This window comes from Pipistrellus kuhlii, unplaced genomic scaffold (assembly GCF_014108245.1).
Source record: "Pipistrellus kuhlii isolate mPipKuh1 unplaced genomic scaffold, mPipKuh1.p scaffold_m20_p_5, whole genome shotgun sequence".
NCBI lineage: Eukaryota > Metazoa > Chordata > Mammalia > Chiroptera > Vespertilionidae > Pipistrellus > Pipistrellus kuhlii.
Window position 1 is genome coordinate 60,528,545 of NW_023425551.1, and position 16,728 is coordinate 60,545,272.

At 41.5% G+C, this 16,728-nt stretch overlaps 1 protein-coding gene across 1 annotated transcript in view; it reads left to right on the forward strand.

The window, feature by feature from the left end:
* The window catches only part of EYS (eyes shut homolog), a 1,188,193-nt gene that overhangs the window by 1,107,193 nt on the left and 64,272 nt on the right, over nucleotides 1-16,728 (forward strand). Inside the window, 2 exon segments of the mRNA XM_036415133.1 lie at nucleotides 10,685-10,830; nucleotides 10,833-10,892. Of these exon segments, the coding sequence (XP_036271026.1) occupies nucleotides 10,685-10,830; nucleotides 10,833-10,892 (206 nt within the window).

The window sequence follows — 16,728 nt, forward strand, 5'->3', positions numbered from 1 at the left end:
CTGCATACATTTTAATTAAAATTGGATTGGGTTGATAAAATAATTTAGTGGGAATTGACAAATACAGTATATTAAAACTTCCTGTTCAAGAACATCACAGATATTTCTCCTTACTACCATGTTTCCCCGAAAATAAGACATCCTCCGAAAATAAGACCTAGCGCAACTTTGGGAGAAAAAATTAATATAAGACACTGTCTTATTTTCGAGGAAACAGGGTAGATACTTAAGTCTCTCAATGATTTTAAAGTTTTCTTTATTTAGAACTTGCCTCTTATCTATTGTACTTACCTTGCCCTTCGTGACAACAGACACAGGAAGGAGGTTCATGCAGTTGTTCAATAAATCTGAACAGAGAGCTGCTTGGTGCCAGCCACTGTTCCTAGCGCCTGGGACACAGCAGAGAACAAAAGTGACGACATCCTACCTGCATGAGCCTTTCAGTCCAGTGTAGGGGGAGCCTGTCCAGTGCAGTGGTCTGCAAACTGCAGCTCGAGAGCCACATGAGGCTCTTTGGCCCCTTGAGTGTGGCTCTTCCACAAAATACCACGGACGGGCGTGCAAATACAGTGCGATTGAAACTTCGTGGCCCATGCGCCGAAGTTGGTTTTCGGCTCTCAAAAGAAATTTCAGTCGTTGTACTGTGGATATTTGGCTCTGTTGACTAATGAGTTTGCCGACCACTGGTCTAGTGAAGTGCTAGAAGGTAATGAGTGCTGTGGGAAAACGAAACAAGTGTGCAGAGAAGAAAAAGAGAGAGCATAGCTATGAGCTGGAGGAATCAGGATGGTTTACAAGATTTAAAGTTTTATTTTTTTTTATGGTGAGACAACAGACTCAGATAGATCAAAGGAAGAACTTTTGGTTACTTACAACTCCGAGCGAAAGAAGGTTGCTACCAGGGACACACTTGAGGTTGCACCAGGGACGGGAACCAGCAAGCCGAGCTGAAAAGTGCTGGCTGCTCATCTGGTGGCTGAGGGGTATGGGAGTTAGGCCTCCAGGGCTCCCTGTGCGTCGGCTAATTTGAATAGTTTCATGTCCTCCAGCTGCCCCTGTTGGCTGGTACCTGACCCATGCAATGAGGGCACGTGTAGGCATCTGGAGCCCTACCGGGGGCGTGTCTGGGGGTATTGACTTGGCTGCTTAAGAAAGAAACTGACCGTCCTGTAATCAGGACTTCAAAACTAGGTCAAGACAGCGTTCTTTAAATTGTATCACACAGAGAAAAGGTGCAATTACTAGTGTATGTGATGGGCCAGACAGGCCTCGGTGAGAAGGGGTTAGAGCAAACACTGAAGGTGGGAGAATGAGATGGAAGGTGAAGAAGTGTTCTGGCAGAACTCAGGTAATTCTGGAGCTCAAAGGAAGTGTGACTGTGGCTGAGAAAAAAAAATAATTACATCTTTCTCCACCTCCAACAGAAATTTAACAAATTCTTAATTATGAATGCCAGCGCCAAACCACAGTAGTATTGACAGTACCCGTGACTCTGTCACAGAGAGAAATCAGGTCCACTTATGTACATTACAATTATTATACATCACCTTGCAATATTTTTGTGTTCCTCACAATTTGAAATTGCTCTACTTATTTATTATACCTATTGCTAGATCTCTTTATTTAAATGCATTATAAAAGAAGCATAATTTCACTTTATTACAAACTTGTTATATTTTATTAGCTATATTTCCAAAAAGTTGGTTTATTTTATATTCCTATGAATTTTAATTAATTAGAAAATTGCTCTGAAGAGGTCTCCATGGACTCCGCTAGATGGCTAAATGAGCTCAGGAGGCAGGTGTACCTGCGCTTGCACAGCCACACGCACCCACACAAAAGTCTGCTCTGGGGGACTGCCTCACCCATCTAATGTTAAAACCTCATGAAGGCCCAGGTCTCCGGCCCGCCAATGGAGGCTCACGTCACCACGACAGAATCTCAGCAGCAGCAGGGCCAGCTGAAAATAAGATCCTGGAAGGAACAATTTAAGTTTGCTTCCCCTACATGGAAGAGGAGAGCAATCAAGAAGGAATATTACATCAGAAGTGGCTTTTGGGCCAGATCTGGAAATAAGGGCTGTAGCCCCAGGGTTGCCTTCATTGTAATGTGTGCTAATCTTTTGCCCCTTTTGCTCTGAGATCCAGGTCTCAAATAAGCAAACTACATTTTCCCCTGCCAGGGAAAGGCCCTGTTTGGGGCCTGGAGAGAAGGAGGAAGAGAGAAGCCAGAGTGTTTCTCGCAGCCTATAAGTAACTGTGTCTACCATTGGCCCCAGGTCCTGTCTCCCCATTCCCTGCCGTGGTCCCCTGTTCTGATGAGTGGCCCTCCCCATGGGCCCAGCTCCCTCTTTTACAACACGTCTTTCCTTTCAGCCTCAGCAGTTGGTGGGTGCCTTCAGCTGTTCAGTTGTTGCTAGTCCTTGGGTGACCTCACTGTTCCCCGAACGTCTTTCCTGTCCCCCTTTTATAATCAGTTCCCTATATCCCATTTCTTCCTCTGAGCCACCGCTTGTGGACTAAGTGGGCAGCAAACCACAAGGAAAATAACTCAGACTTTCCTCTCCTTGCTGTTGTCACCTGCAGCCTGGTCGCTATGTAAAGCACTTGTGTTTAGTAAATGTTAAGACTCAGTTCCTAACAGGACAGAATCACAACATAGTGAGGATGAATGGCCACTAGGCTGAGCTCTTGGACTTGGAACAAAGTGCAATTAAAAAAAAAAAAAAAAAAAAAAAAAAAGACTTTAAGAAAACTCCATTTTGGACAAAAGTGCAACTTTTTTATATTATATAGAGTATTGTTATATTAGAAGGAAATTTATATTTGTTTTGTTTTTGTTATTGAGGTATAATTGACATGTAACATTTTATTAATTTTAGGTATACAATATAGTGATTCCATATTTTTATGTATTATGAAATGATTACCACAGTAATTTAGTTAACACCATACATAATTACAGCATTTGTCCTTATGATGACAACTTTTAAGATCTACCTTTTAGCAGCTTTCAAATATGCAATGTAATATTACTAACTATAGTCACCATGCTCTACATTGCACCCCCATGACTAATTGTATCTTCTTACCTTCTTCACCCATTTTACTGAGCCCTCACCCCACCTCCTCTGGCAACCACAAATCTGTTCTCTGTATCTATGAAGTCTGTTTCTGTTTACTTTTGTTTTAGATTCCACATATAAGTGAGATCATGTGATATTTGTCTTTCTTTGTCAGACTTATTTCACTTAGCATAATGCATTCGAAGCCCATCCATGTTGTCATAAATGGCAATATCTCCTTTGTAACTGCTGAATGTATTCGTGTTTGTGTGTATTTGTATGTGTATGTATCACACTTCCTTTATCCATTCATCCATGGATACTTCAGTTGTTTCCATATCTTGGCTTTTGTAAATAATGATACAATGAACATGAGAGTGCATATTTCAAGTTAATATTTTTGAAAAAATACCCAGCAGTGGAATTTCTGAATCATGGGGTAGTTCTATTTTTAATTTCTTAAAGAACCTCCATAATGTTTTCCATAGTGGCAGCACCAATTTACATTCCCAACAATAGTGTACAAGGGTTCCTTTTTCTCAACAATCTCACCAACACTTTTTATTTCTTGTCTTTGTGGTAATTCTAACAGGTGTCGGGTGATTTTGGTTTGAATTTCCCTGATGGTTAGTAATGCTGAGCATCTTTCCATTTAGCTTTTAACCACCTGTATGTTCTCTTTGGAGAAATGTCTATTCAGATCCCTAGACCATTTTTAAATTATTATTTGCTTCTCCTTTTTTGTATATTGAAATGCATTAGTTCTTTGTGTATTTTGGATAATAACCCCTTATCAGATAAATGATTTGCAAATGTGTGTGTTTTTTTTCCCATTTGGTCGTTTGCTTATTCATTTTGTTGATGCTGTCCTTTTAGTCTGATAGAGTCTCACTTGTTTATTTTTGCTTTGGTTGCCTTTGCTTTGGAATCAATTCCAAAAAATCATCCCCAACACCAATGTCAAGGAGCTCACAACTCACATTTTCTTCTAGGAGTCTTATGGTTTCAGTCTTACGTTCAGTCTTACATTTAATCCATTTTGAGTTGATTTTTATGTGTGGCATAAGATAGTGGTCCAGTTTTATTCTCCTGCATATGGCCATCCAATTTTCCCATCATTTATTGAAGAAACTGTCCTTTCTCCATTGTACATCCTTGGCTCCTTTGTCATAGAAGGAAGTTTTGGTTTAAGCATACAAGTACGAGAAAACTGGTGCATGTTGACACTGGGTAACCAAAGGTCCGTGAGAGACATTCACTGCGTGTTATGTTTTGCTTTTGTTCTTGTTTTTGGTTACACAGCACCTTTCTATTTATGTGCACATTCATGGCCTAGGATAGGCCAGTGAGATGCTTTCCCCAAGACTTAAATGCTAAGGAAATAATCCAAAGGCAGAGTGATATTTGGAAATTATGTGTAACTGAGATGGCCACATAGCTGTCCCCAGTTTTAGAGATCCAGCGCCTACATCCTAACAACACTGTTCACACAATGTGAACTTGGCTATGTTCGAGCTGCCCAGATTCCTTTATTTCTGCCTATGTCCCCCACTGGCTCTCCTGTCTTTCCACCAAATCTATGAGGTAGTCTATCTATCTGCCCACAAATTGCGTTCCCACATGAGATAGCCAGAGTTGGTTTCTGTTGCCTGAAACTGAGAAAACTAATATAATAAATGAAGTTTTATTCCAGGTATTTCATGCTATAGCAAATAAAATATTTCATTTTATTAACTTTCCTGATTGTTGTTTTCATACTGTTTCTCTAACTCTTAATCTTCTAGTCATTTTTCATGGTTTTGTTTACATCATCATTTGAAGCTAGCATCTGCTCACCATTAGTACAAGAAGTCTTGGGCCTATTATGTATAACAAGATTTGTTCCATTCAAAAATAATACTCTAGCATGATTTTAGAGCTCCCAAATTCTTTCTTTTCTCCCTCTCACAAAGTATATGTGGTTTTTTTGATAAATCATCTTTATTATTTTGGGTACTTTTTCATTTTTTTGCTATTTCTAAACTGTTTCTACACCATACCAAAACCAAAAATGAAAATTACAGTTACTTATTCAGAATATATCAATATATGTACACGTGTGTGTGTGTGTGTGTGTGTATGTATGTGTGTGTGTGTGTTCCCAAAAATTCAAACACTTAAAAATTCTTAAAAACATACTGATCTTTTTAACCATATTATTTTATAAATACTATTTTTCACTCATACACTCATATTTTTTACCTAATTGGAAAATAATTGAGTTCTCACTAAAACCTATTTATTGGTAAATTCACTGGTATATATTGAGTACCAATTAAGTTTTTGGCACTGTAAGGCAATTAATAAGTTTATATTTCTTCTAAGCATGAAAGAGGGAATATGGAAGAAAGAATGTGAATCCTACCAATTTTTACAAATCTATGACCCAGGACTTGGGGGAGGGGGAGCAGGAGGGACAGGAGGGGTATGAAGGGAATAGAATAAAATTTATGAAACTAATTTGTGAGGGGTACTAACTTTAATAATATAAAACATCTTCCCATGTTTGACATTATTTTAATCATCCAACGTCAATGATATTCCAGCCATCATTAGAAAGAACACAGCTTGCCCTAAAAGGTTTGGCTCAGGGGATAGAGCATCGGCCCATGGACTGAAGGGTCCTGGGTTTGATTCTGGTCAAGAGCATGTACCTTGGTTGCAGGCTCAATCCCCAGTAGGGGCCATGCAGGAGGCAGCTGATCGATGTTTCTCTCTCATCAATGTTTCTAACTCTCTATCCCTCTCCCTTCCTCTCTGTAAAATCAATAAAATATATTTTTTTAAAAGAAAGAAAGAAAAAGAACACAGGCTTGGGAATCAAATAAACCTGGATTTAAATTCTGACTCTTTCAGTTTTTAGCTCTGTGACTCAATCTCTCTGAGCTTTAGTTTCTTCATCTATAAAACAGGAATATAAGAATAACAATGTTTCATTGGAGTTTCTATAAGAAACAAAGTAATTCAGATACTGTACCAAGCAACTGAAACATAGTAGGTATTGCAATTGCTATTGTTTTATTACTTTAGAGTATATAAAAACATAGAGTATTTATAAATTTTCAAATGCATGGCTCACAAAATAATAGATTAAAAGGCTAAAAGGTACTTCCACAGCACTTGAATGATGACCCGCTCCAACCTTGATATTTCTTAAATTCTTAACTAGAAATCCACTATCAAGAAGAAGCTCATGAGTTAGGACTGAGAAAAGTGTTCCAAACACATCAGTTCTAGAATACACTGTATTCCAAGTATGAAATATCTGGGGATTTTATCACGATAAACTACAAAGCATATTTAATCTGGTATAAACTGAACAGTTTATGTAATGTGGATTATAGATACATGGTACAGGCTACCATTCCTAACATTTATGCCATAAACTATAATGCAGATGCTACAATGTGACTCAAATGTACACTTCATGGTACTGCAAAAACCCTGCCAGCATCTGGTTTAGATTTAAAGCAGTACTTTGAGGAGCCAGAAGATGGCACTAATTTCTAAGAATTATGAATCTAAAAAGAAGGTGCTACTTTGAATTCTGATCATTTCCCATTTCCTTGGTGGATGAGAATAATGATGCTCTACATTTTCATATTCTAATGTAAAATTCTGCTTCATCTCTGACAGATGAAGAAGTGAGAATGGTAGGAATTACATATCTACATAGACCGTTTGAATGATTTAGTATCAGCAGGAATTGGCAATCAACCGGTGATCTTTATTTCATGTTTTTACCTGTGGCTGAAATAAATATTGTATACCCATTTGAATAGAGAAAACTTGATTGTGTTGAGTACCACCCTGGTTCAGAAATGATAGGTAAGTGTGTGGTTTTCTGTACAAGCCACAATCACCTATTACTCTTAGTAACATCTCAGAAGAGACTAATTTCTGTTTCTTTAAATGAACATCATATGTGTAGGTTACCACTGTTGTGTTTGTAAATGATAATGCTGAACAGCGTGGAAGCACACCCCACAAAGAGCTTGTTCAGCAGCAGAGATAGAAACAATGATTGTGTACATGGTTTTTATAACCCAATTGCATTTGTGCAGGATATGGAGCTAAATCTATTTCTATGCTACTAAGAAGCTACAAACTAAGAGAGAGGAACATTGTTTATACCCAAATCTACAAAAGAAAGCTAGAGAGGCAAGCAGTAGTCTTGTGTCTTTTGCAGATTTATCCATCTGCCTAAGGGCAAAGGTGTTTTCCTGATGAAGTAAAATGTATGTTTTGAGGTACTATGTGCTGCTGAACACCGTGCTTGCAAAAACTGGCATACTGGAGTCTTCCAAATCAGCAGTTTCCAGGGGGAAAATCCATCCACCATCTGCTTGCTTCATTAAAATACGTGACAGAGGAGGAAGAACTGATGTGCATTTTCACTGGCTCAGCGCTCCCTGGTGTCCACTCTGTGGAGGTTACACACAACCATATAGAAAACAGAATCCAGGTGAAAATCAACCCCAGTTCTTGTCTTTTGTATTTGTATAGAAATAAAGCAATGGGCTTTTTTTTTTTTAATATATTGTATTGATATTTTACAGAAAGGAAGGGAGAAGGGATAGAGAGCTAGAAACATTGATGAGAGAGAAACATCAACCAGCTGCCTCCTGCACACCCCCCCCCCTACCATGGATGTGCCCACAACCAAGGTACATTCCCTTGACCAGAATTGAACCTGGGACCTTTCAGTCCACAGACCGACGCTCTATCCACTGAGCCAAACTGGTTTCGGCTAAGCCAATATGTAATGCATATGAACTATTATTAATAAGATGGTTCACATTCTTTTCTCTGCACTAAACCCATCTAGGTCAGGCCTCGCCACCGTTCAAGTGCTCCATGGTCACATGGGCAGGCTGAAATGCTACCGAACAGCATAGCTTCAGACTAAGGCGAGTGACAGGCCCACTCCTGTGGGCTTTGTTATCCTCCTGTTTCAAAATACATTGTACCTCTTTCGACGAGTGTAAAACTGTGTCATAAACTTAAGTCAGAGAGCACTGTTTATTCAGATAAACATCACACCATTACCTTTTTTTTTTTAACAAGTTACCCATAAATTGTCTTACATTTACAGTTCAGTATAACCTTAACTCATGGTCCTATTTCTTGACATCATCAAAGTCCTGTTTTTCATGTTGACCAGAGCTTCGTCCTCCAGCTCTCTCTTCTGATCTGAGCTTCCCATGTCATCACCCAAGGGACAGATCTAAAAGGCCACTTTGGTCACCGCCCGCCAACCCAAAGGTGGAGAAAATAGAATGCCCTTCGTGATGAGACTCTCGCCTGGCGATGTCGTTTCATTTGCTTGCTCTCTTCCTTTTTATACTTTGCAGTTTGCAAACTCCATGAGTTTCCTGGGTACACGCCATGCTGTTCTGGCCTCCCCGCTTTGGGACATGCTGTTCTTTGCATCTGAAATGATTTTCCCCTTTCATCTGTCGGGGGAATTGCTGCTCAGCAGCCAAGCCTCAATTTTCAGCCCGGTTCTGTTGAATAAATTGGCCACACACTAGTTCCTGGAGGATGGGAATCCAGGAACTAATGATCGCGTTATCTGTGCTTTGTTGCCTTTGTGTCACTAGCATCTAGCACAGGGTCTGACGGTGAAATACATGTGATAGATTTGTTGATATAACCTAAATGTACGGTAACTTTCAACTCCACTGTAAATTACAAACAGGAAGAAATGTTTTAAGTCAATCCTCTATTTTATTACTACATTTCACTGAATTCTATTTTCACTGTTTGGATTGCCAATGGTAAAACACTGTCAGTGTTTTTACTTTATTTCGCTTGCAATACATTTCACTTCCCTGAACTACGGAGAGTGGAAGAGCTGATGGGAAAAGTCTCATTATTTCTGGAACACAAGCCACCAGATAGAAAAATAAATGTGAAAGGCGACAGGTCTCCAAATCCCACATTAGATTTTGGTGAGTTTTCCAGAAAAAAAAAAAAAGAAAAAAAAAAGTTAGGCCACACTTCCCAAAGAATAAAATGATCAGATTTTAATTAGATATTAAATATTAAAATGAAGCGTTCAACTTACTCCGCACAATTACCCGATTTGGATAGTTATATGAAACAAACAGAAATAAAAGCCTCCGATAACTTGCATCATCTTTCCCAGGATAGCACAATCATCTGCTATATAAACAGTTATAACCAGACATAACAAGCTCTTCCGTTTTAAGTGTTGGATACCAGAATGAGGCTATTTCTTAAGGCTTGTAAAAAGTCTAGCTTTATAGCTTCCCAGGAGAGCCAGACATCTCTTGAGAAGAAGTGAGCAATAAAAGGTAATCAAAACAATCTCTTCTTTCCTCTGGCAAACTCTGGAACCAATATAAATAGATCCTTAGGAACATCCTTTAACCTGGGAACCCCATTCGTAACAGACGGGGGTGGGAGTGGCAATCCCCCTTCCTGCGGCCCTCTTGGCCTGGGGAAATAGAAGCCAGCTGGGCCTAGTGATGAAGGAAACAGCAGTGAAGGAGAAAATGTGGGTGCAAGATCAGACAGAGTTGGGACGAAAAGAGCGGCTGGCTGGTTGATAGCACCCCTCAATTCAATTCTATTTTGTCCGCACTGTCCCCTGAACTTCTGGGATTTCTTTGTGTTTTTTGTTTGTTTGTCTTGTTAATCCTCACCCTATCATATTTTTTCCATTGATTTTCAGAGAGAGTGTAGGAAGGGTAGGAGGGAAAGAGAGAGAGGGAAACATTGATGAGAGAGAGGCCCATTAAATTGGTTACCTCTCGCACGTGCCTGGATCAGAGCTAGGGATTGAACCTGCAACCCAGGTACATGCCATTGACCAGGAATCAACCCTGTGATCTTTGGTGTGGGGGAGGGGGGGGGGGGGGGGGGGGGGGAGACAGATGCTCTAACCACTGAACACACCAGCCAGTGCTGAACTTCTGTTTCTTACCACTTCCTGTTTCTATGAAGGCTTTTTATTGTTCCAGGCCTATTGAAACCCATGCTTTCATGATCTAACAAACAGCACAGTAGGGATGAACATTTCTTTTAGACAATGGCTTTTCACTTCACGGAAAGTTCTCATCATTCACGGAAACTGATCACATTCCCTTTTTGGCTTTCCTGCCCCTGACCTAGGGCTTCCGCTCTGCAAAGGGGCAGGATCCGAAGCACACGGTGTGTTCCAAGCTGTGAACTCCTCTCTTAGTCCTAGTCAGTGTTTGGATGCCAAATCCTGTTTACAAAGCACCTGGGTCAACCCTTGGTCTGCCAGGGATCTTCTCTATTTCTAAAATTAGTCTTCAAACTATAAGGCTTTGCTCTTTTAAGCAAACTCTCCATTATGTAGAAAGGGTTTGGGAGCGGAAGTATACACACAGGATCCCACAACACTGCCCTTCCTTGGTTCTGGTTCTGAAATCCCCTGTTGAGTCCCTCCGTGGCTCAGTGCTGAGGGCACTCGAGTGTCATTAATGTGACAGTAAACAGACCGTCTGGCCAGCTGCATCAGCAAACCCTCCCTTCACAACTTCATGGGGACAGGTTTATTTTAACAGTTGGGCTTGGATTTTTCCACAGCTATTAATATCACTCAGCCCAGGTCCAGTGGCATGGATGCCTTCGGATACACTTCATTCCTGGCTCATCCACGGATCCCAGACATCAGCTTCGATTATGAATTCCACCTGAAGTTTCAGCTGCCAAACAACCACTCGGCACTGCAAAAAAAAAAAAAAAAAAAAAAAAAAAAAAAAATGTCATCTTCTTCACCGGACAGAAGGCCCTGGTAAGATTAATTGAACCCTCCAGGACCTGCTTAGCTCCTTTAAGAAAACTTTGGAGATTTTTCGTGGAAAACTCTAATTGGCTGCGGATAAAGGAGACATTTGCTTAGATGCAGCCTCCTCCTGTTTTCTGCTTCCAGCAAGTTCCTTGCAGCCCCAGGTGTTCAGCAGTTCCCTGACCTTCTCTGTAACCTCGCTCACACCAGGGCTACCTGTGATGATCAAGGGCAAGAATCCCCGCAGGCAAACAGGAGGGCTGGGAAGGTGACCCAGTCAGGTGAGACGTGAGCTTACTGCCTGGTCCTTCCCTCTGACTGTGTCACATGTAAGGAGAGAAGGGAACGTCTCCATAGCAACAGCATTTGACCGTGTGTTGGGAAATGAGAATTGTTGCCCTCAAAGAAAGTTATTTTAAATCAAAGGGCTGGCGTGCCTCCATGGTTGAGGGTCGACCTGTGGACCAAGAGGTCACGGTTCAGTTCCCGGTCAGGGCACACGCCCAGGTTGCGGGCTTGATCCCCAGTGTGGGGCGTGCACCAGGCAACTGATCAGTGATTCTCTCTCATCACTGGTGCTTCTATCTCTCCCTCCCTCTCTCTTCCTCTCTGATATGAATAAAAATATATTTTTTTTAGATGAAGAAAGTTTTCAGTCTGTACCAAAGTACACCAGTGCCCTAGAATTGGTGGGAAATAACCTCACAAGTTAAATTTGTCTGTCTTAAGTAGAAAGCAGTTATGCACCTGTGAAGGTCAAGGAAAAGCACATCCGTTTTACTCCCAAGTAAACAACTAACTAGTTAGGCAATTAATCACTCACCTTCCCTGAGCTCAGTGTCCTCAGCTGTGAAATGAACGCATGCACAGGAGAGAGACCTTTCTGCCACCCACCCACCAACCGGCAGTGCTATGGTGCTGGGGGCAATAGCATTCTGTTCTTTCCAATGCCCTCAGGGACTCTCCCCTTCCTGCAATTGGTTTCCATAGTAACACCCACTGGAAAGGAGCCTGCCCCTGGGGAAGCATAATGGGCCGGCCCCCACCTCCTCCACTGGATGGGGGCACGTGATCATGGGAGGTGCTATTCATTCTACCTCCAAAATCTGTTCCGGTGTCTTCCCCATCTCTGTTGCCAAAATCTTGTGACCTCTTCCTAACTGGCCTTCCTATGTCCTTTCCTGCCTGCAATCCATTCTCCAAGTTGCAGCAAGAATTACCTTGTTAGAAGGCATCTCATCACCTGAGAAGCCGGCTTAAAACCTGCCCGACTTTCCACTGTGCTCAGAATGGAATCCAAACCTTCTTACCTTGTTCTTGAAGGGCCTCACCTCAACTCTAACTCCCCCAGGCGCTCCCACTATCTCCGGGCCGTTCCCCACAGGTCTTTCCCAATGCCTTAGTCTCCTGGCACTTTTTCCTGCCTCGGGGACTTAGTGCATGCTCCTCCCTCTGCCTGGATAGGGAATGGCCATCAGGGTGTTCATGAGAGCGGGTTCTGGGGCCTGGCAGTGTAGACTTACCGTATTTTTCGGACCATAAGACGCACTTTTTTCCCCCCAGAAGTGGGGGGGAAAAGTCCCTGCGTCTTATGGTCCAAATATAGCCTACACATATACTTTTAAAAAAAAGTTTTTTTACTTGCCCGGCTCTGTGTGGTCTCTGTGTGCTTGCCCGGCTCTAAAATGGTTCTAAATGCTGCTGTTTACTTTACAGGGTTGATTACATGTGTTTATGACTGTGATGTTGGGTTTTAATGCACATAAAATATTATAGGACACTATTTGTTTCAGAATCTTTTTTTCTTCATTTCCCTTCTCTAAAAACTGGTGCGTCTTATGGTCCGGTGCGTCTTATGGTCCGAAAAATACGGTAAATCCAGTTTCCACCACTTACCAATTAGGTGTTGTGACTTAATGTCTCTGTGCCCCGGTTTCCTCACCTGTCACATGGGCATACTAATGGTACGTTCCCTGGTAGAGTCGTGAGGATTAACATAGTTAGCACATGCAAAGCACTTAAAATAGCCTTGAACACAATAAACACAGTAGCTTGTATTTTCTTCAGGAGGCCTTCCCAGACACCTTCACAAAAGTAGGTCTGATCCTACCCCACCAAGTTATTCTCTCCCTCACCTTCCTACTTATTTCCTGCAAGCCCTTACCTCAATGTACAATTCCTTTACCTATTTCAGGTAGTTGTTTCTTGTCTGTCACTAACTATCAGAGAGTCGGAGCTCCTTGCGGACACAGACCAAGCGGTCCCCATTTGACTTTGTATGCCCACACTTAGCGCACTGCCTGACGCATACTGAATGAATCAGTACTGAATGAATGGATAAGAGAACCACAGTAAGTTCAGATAATTGTTTCAAAAGAATTTCACAGAACAGACAATGGTATGGTCTGTAAATAGGCAACACGGTTGGACAAAGGTACGTACTTAAGAAGTAGCCTTTATTAGGGGCTCCAGGTCAGGTGCCATCCTCTCCATTAGGATGTCCCTGCAGGCTACCCTGCCCCATCTCCTTTGGGCACTGATAGCCTGCCCAGCACGTAGGGCTTGGACCCTCTCCGCCAGGCCGTGGTTGGCTAGATAGTTCTCTCTTATGGGAATGGTGTTCCACTTATCACCATACCAGTCACAGAGCTTCCCCCCCGGGGGGGGGGGGGGGGTGTTTAGTCTGTAGAATGGCTGCCAGAAGTCACGGAGGGAGGAGGCGAGAAAGAAGTAATTCCTACCCCTCACTCTTTAATCCTCACACACTTCAGCATGTTAATCAATTATATCCTTTTCATTACACACACACAAAAAAATGTAGCAAATAAAAAATTCAAAGGAGCATTACACACCCTGAGCCCTTCTTATTTTAAAACGTATCTTCTGAATCCTGAACGATTCCCAGAGGGAGAACTCAAGCAAAGCATCAACACTTGGTCCATGAAAATACTGCACCAAATAACTCTTCAGTACTCTTCTACTAAACACTTCCAAAATTCTTAAATAATAAATAAAATAAAACAATAGCTAATGTTTTGGCCACAGTTTTTCTAAATTGTGGAATGTCACATATAACATTTTCTGGGTTTCTCTACTCATCTTATTTGGATGGAGAGGAATGCTAATTCTGCACTTGGCATTTGTCGGTTGGCAGCATGGCTACCTAAAAGCAGATGAACTGGTAGATAAGTTGTGGAGCTCTAGTTTCTAATCAGTGACAGGAACTCTGAAACATGCAATTCCAAATTATACCACCTGAGGGAGCAAGAACACCAGCTAAAAAATGCAAGTAGCACTAAACTGATTTTTAAGGCAATGCTTCTCCAAGTAAGATCACATCACTTCATGTCTGTATCAGAGTCACATGAGGGTGTTTGTTGAAAGGCTAATTCCCGGGCCCTCTTGAATTAAATAATAGACTGTTATCAAGCACCTTTGGCACTTTTTACACAACTAATATTTGAGAGCACCCTCTGAAAACCTTTAAGGACCATCTAAATTAGACCATGTGTGGGGATGGTCATTGACCGTAATGTAATATGTAGGAATGACTTGTCCACTTGTGTGTCACAAAGTTATTCATTCAAGAGATACATGTTTCTCTAAAATATTTAATGATTAATATTAACCACACAATTTGAAAATTATCTATTCTACATAAAAATCTATGATCCAAATCAGTTTGTTTTTCATGGTGGTATTAACTCCACATTTAGGTGTTATTCTTTCCTTTTTAATTTTTTTTTTGTTATTGTGAATTCTTACAGAAGGATATTCTTTCTATTGAATTTTTAGAGAGAGTGGAAAGAAGGGAGGGGGGGGGAGAGAGAAAAACATCAATGTGATAGAGTCACATTAATTGGTGGCCTCTCACACTCACCCTGACAAGGTCTGGGGATGAACTGCAACCCAGGTATGTGCCTTTGACCAGGAACTGAAATCACCACACTTTGGTGCACAAGTGGGTGCTCTAACCAGTGAGCAACTGGCCAAAGCTAGGTGTTAGTCTTTTTTTTTCTTTTTCTTTTTCTTTTTTTTTTTTTTTTTTTTAGTTGTTATTCTTGTTTAGTAGCCTCAATCTCTGATCTGAATACTGGTTGTTACTATTAAAATTACCATTCCATATACTGCCTTTATCTTCCTTAGGTTATAGATTCACAAAGCCACCGAGTTTCTATAATAACTTGAAATGTAAGCCAACCTCTAATTCTGACATGTCTGCATAAGAAGGCAAGGGACCTTCATACCCCAGCACTGATTATACTCTTTCCTGAGCCTCCCTAAGCTGCCCACCAATTTTTCCATACTTTGTTCTCATTGAACTCTCTGGACAAATTACCCTTTCAAACATTTCAGCTTGAAAATGTCTCTCTTGACGTGTGATTTTTAACCTCCCCTAACCTAATCCTCTTCCTGTGCTCCTGCAGTCATATTTGGCATTTCCTTTTCATCATCTCTTTTTCCTTTTCTACCCACACCCTTATATTGTATGTCCTGTGGCTTATTCTTCTGGAAATCGCCTGCATGTCCAGCAGTTCACAGATGAATACGGACGTTAGTGTCCTCTCCATGTCCCTCCTTTGGGACTGGCATAAGACTCTGCTCCAGCTAGAAGCCCAGGAGGCCCCTGGATATTCATCTCCCTTTCTCTCATTTGACAACTGCTTCCTGGGAACCTAGATGAGACATACTTCAAGGTGGTGGAGAGACAGTTATGAACAAGATAGGCAAGGTCCTTGTCTTCTCTCCATGTTATCCCCCATGTTCTACCAAATGCCATTGCCTATGCATTTTACCTAACTGTTACTTTTTTTTAACTTCTCTATCTTCTTTCTTCTTCTCATTACCCCCAGCTTCTCTGCAATAGCCTCCATTCCAATTCCTCTGCCCAGTCATATTCCTCTTCCCCTCTACTCTCCACTTTGCTCCAGGGAACCTAACATATAAGTTCAAACATGCTTGATCATTACCTATCTTTTGCATAATTACACAGAGGTTCACCCATTCCCTTTGTACAATCTGTGTTTCCTTTGATCCAGTCTCCGCTCAGCAGGATTCGTGCATGTGTGCGTTTGGGGTCGTGTGGCTATGTCCTTGCTTCTGTGCTTTTGCACAGGCTGTTCCATCCTCCTGAGCTAGGCACCCTTCACTTGTGCCTCCAAAACACTTCTGTCCCGTAAGCCTCTGCTGGAAAGATCATTCTTCTTTGACGTCTTTAACTTCCAAGAACATTTAAGACTTAATTTCACTGCAGTTGGCTGGTAACAATTACAATGTTTTACTATAACTATTTGGACCTCTTTCAGAATTGTACCATGGCTTTTCTTTCTTATATCAATAGTGGCTGCCACATATAAGCACTCATTACAGTTTTTGAAAGATGTAATACCAAAACAAACAAAAACAAAAACAAAAACTATGGTCCCCATCGCACTAAAACTTACAATCAATTTAGGGAGGCACAACACATCTGCTTAAATTTTTCTTAATTAACAATCCTCACCCAGAAGTCAGAGACCCTGTCTGGTACTCACAGCACCTGTCAGAGTGTCTAATGCATGACCAGAGGCATCGCTGAAAGAGAAGAGGTGCATAAGTGATGAAAAAGATGACTTTCCGAAAGTAGAAACCCCATCCAGCGAGGACAGCCGGGAACTTTGTTCCCTTTTGTGTATTTCTCGTCCTTCCCTTCCATTAGAACCTCTACAGGAAGTGCCACCGCAGCCTGGCTGCATTTCCAGTTCCATTCTCCCCCAGTCTGGGCCCAGTGAATCCCCAGCCAGCAGCTATAACAGCCGGTTCATTCCACCCAAGACCCGTCACTCCCATTCCCTCCACCTTC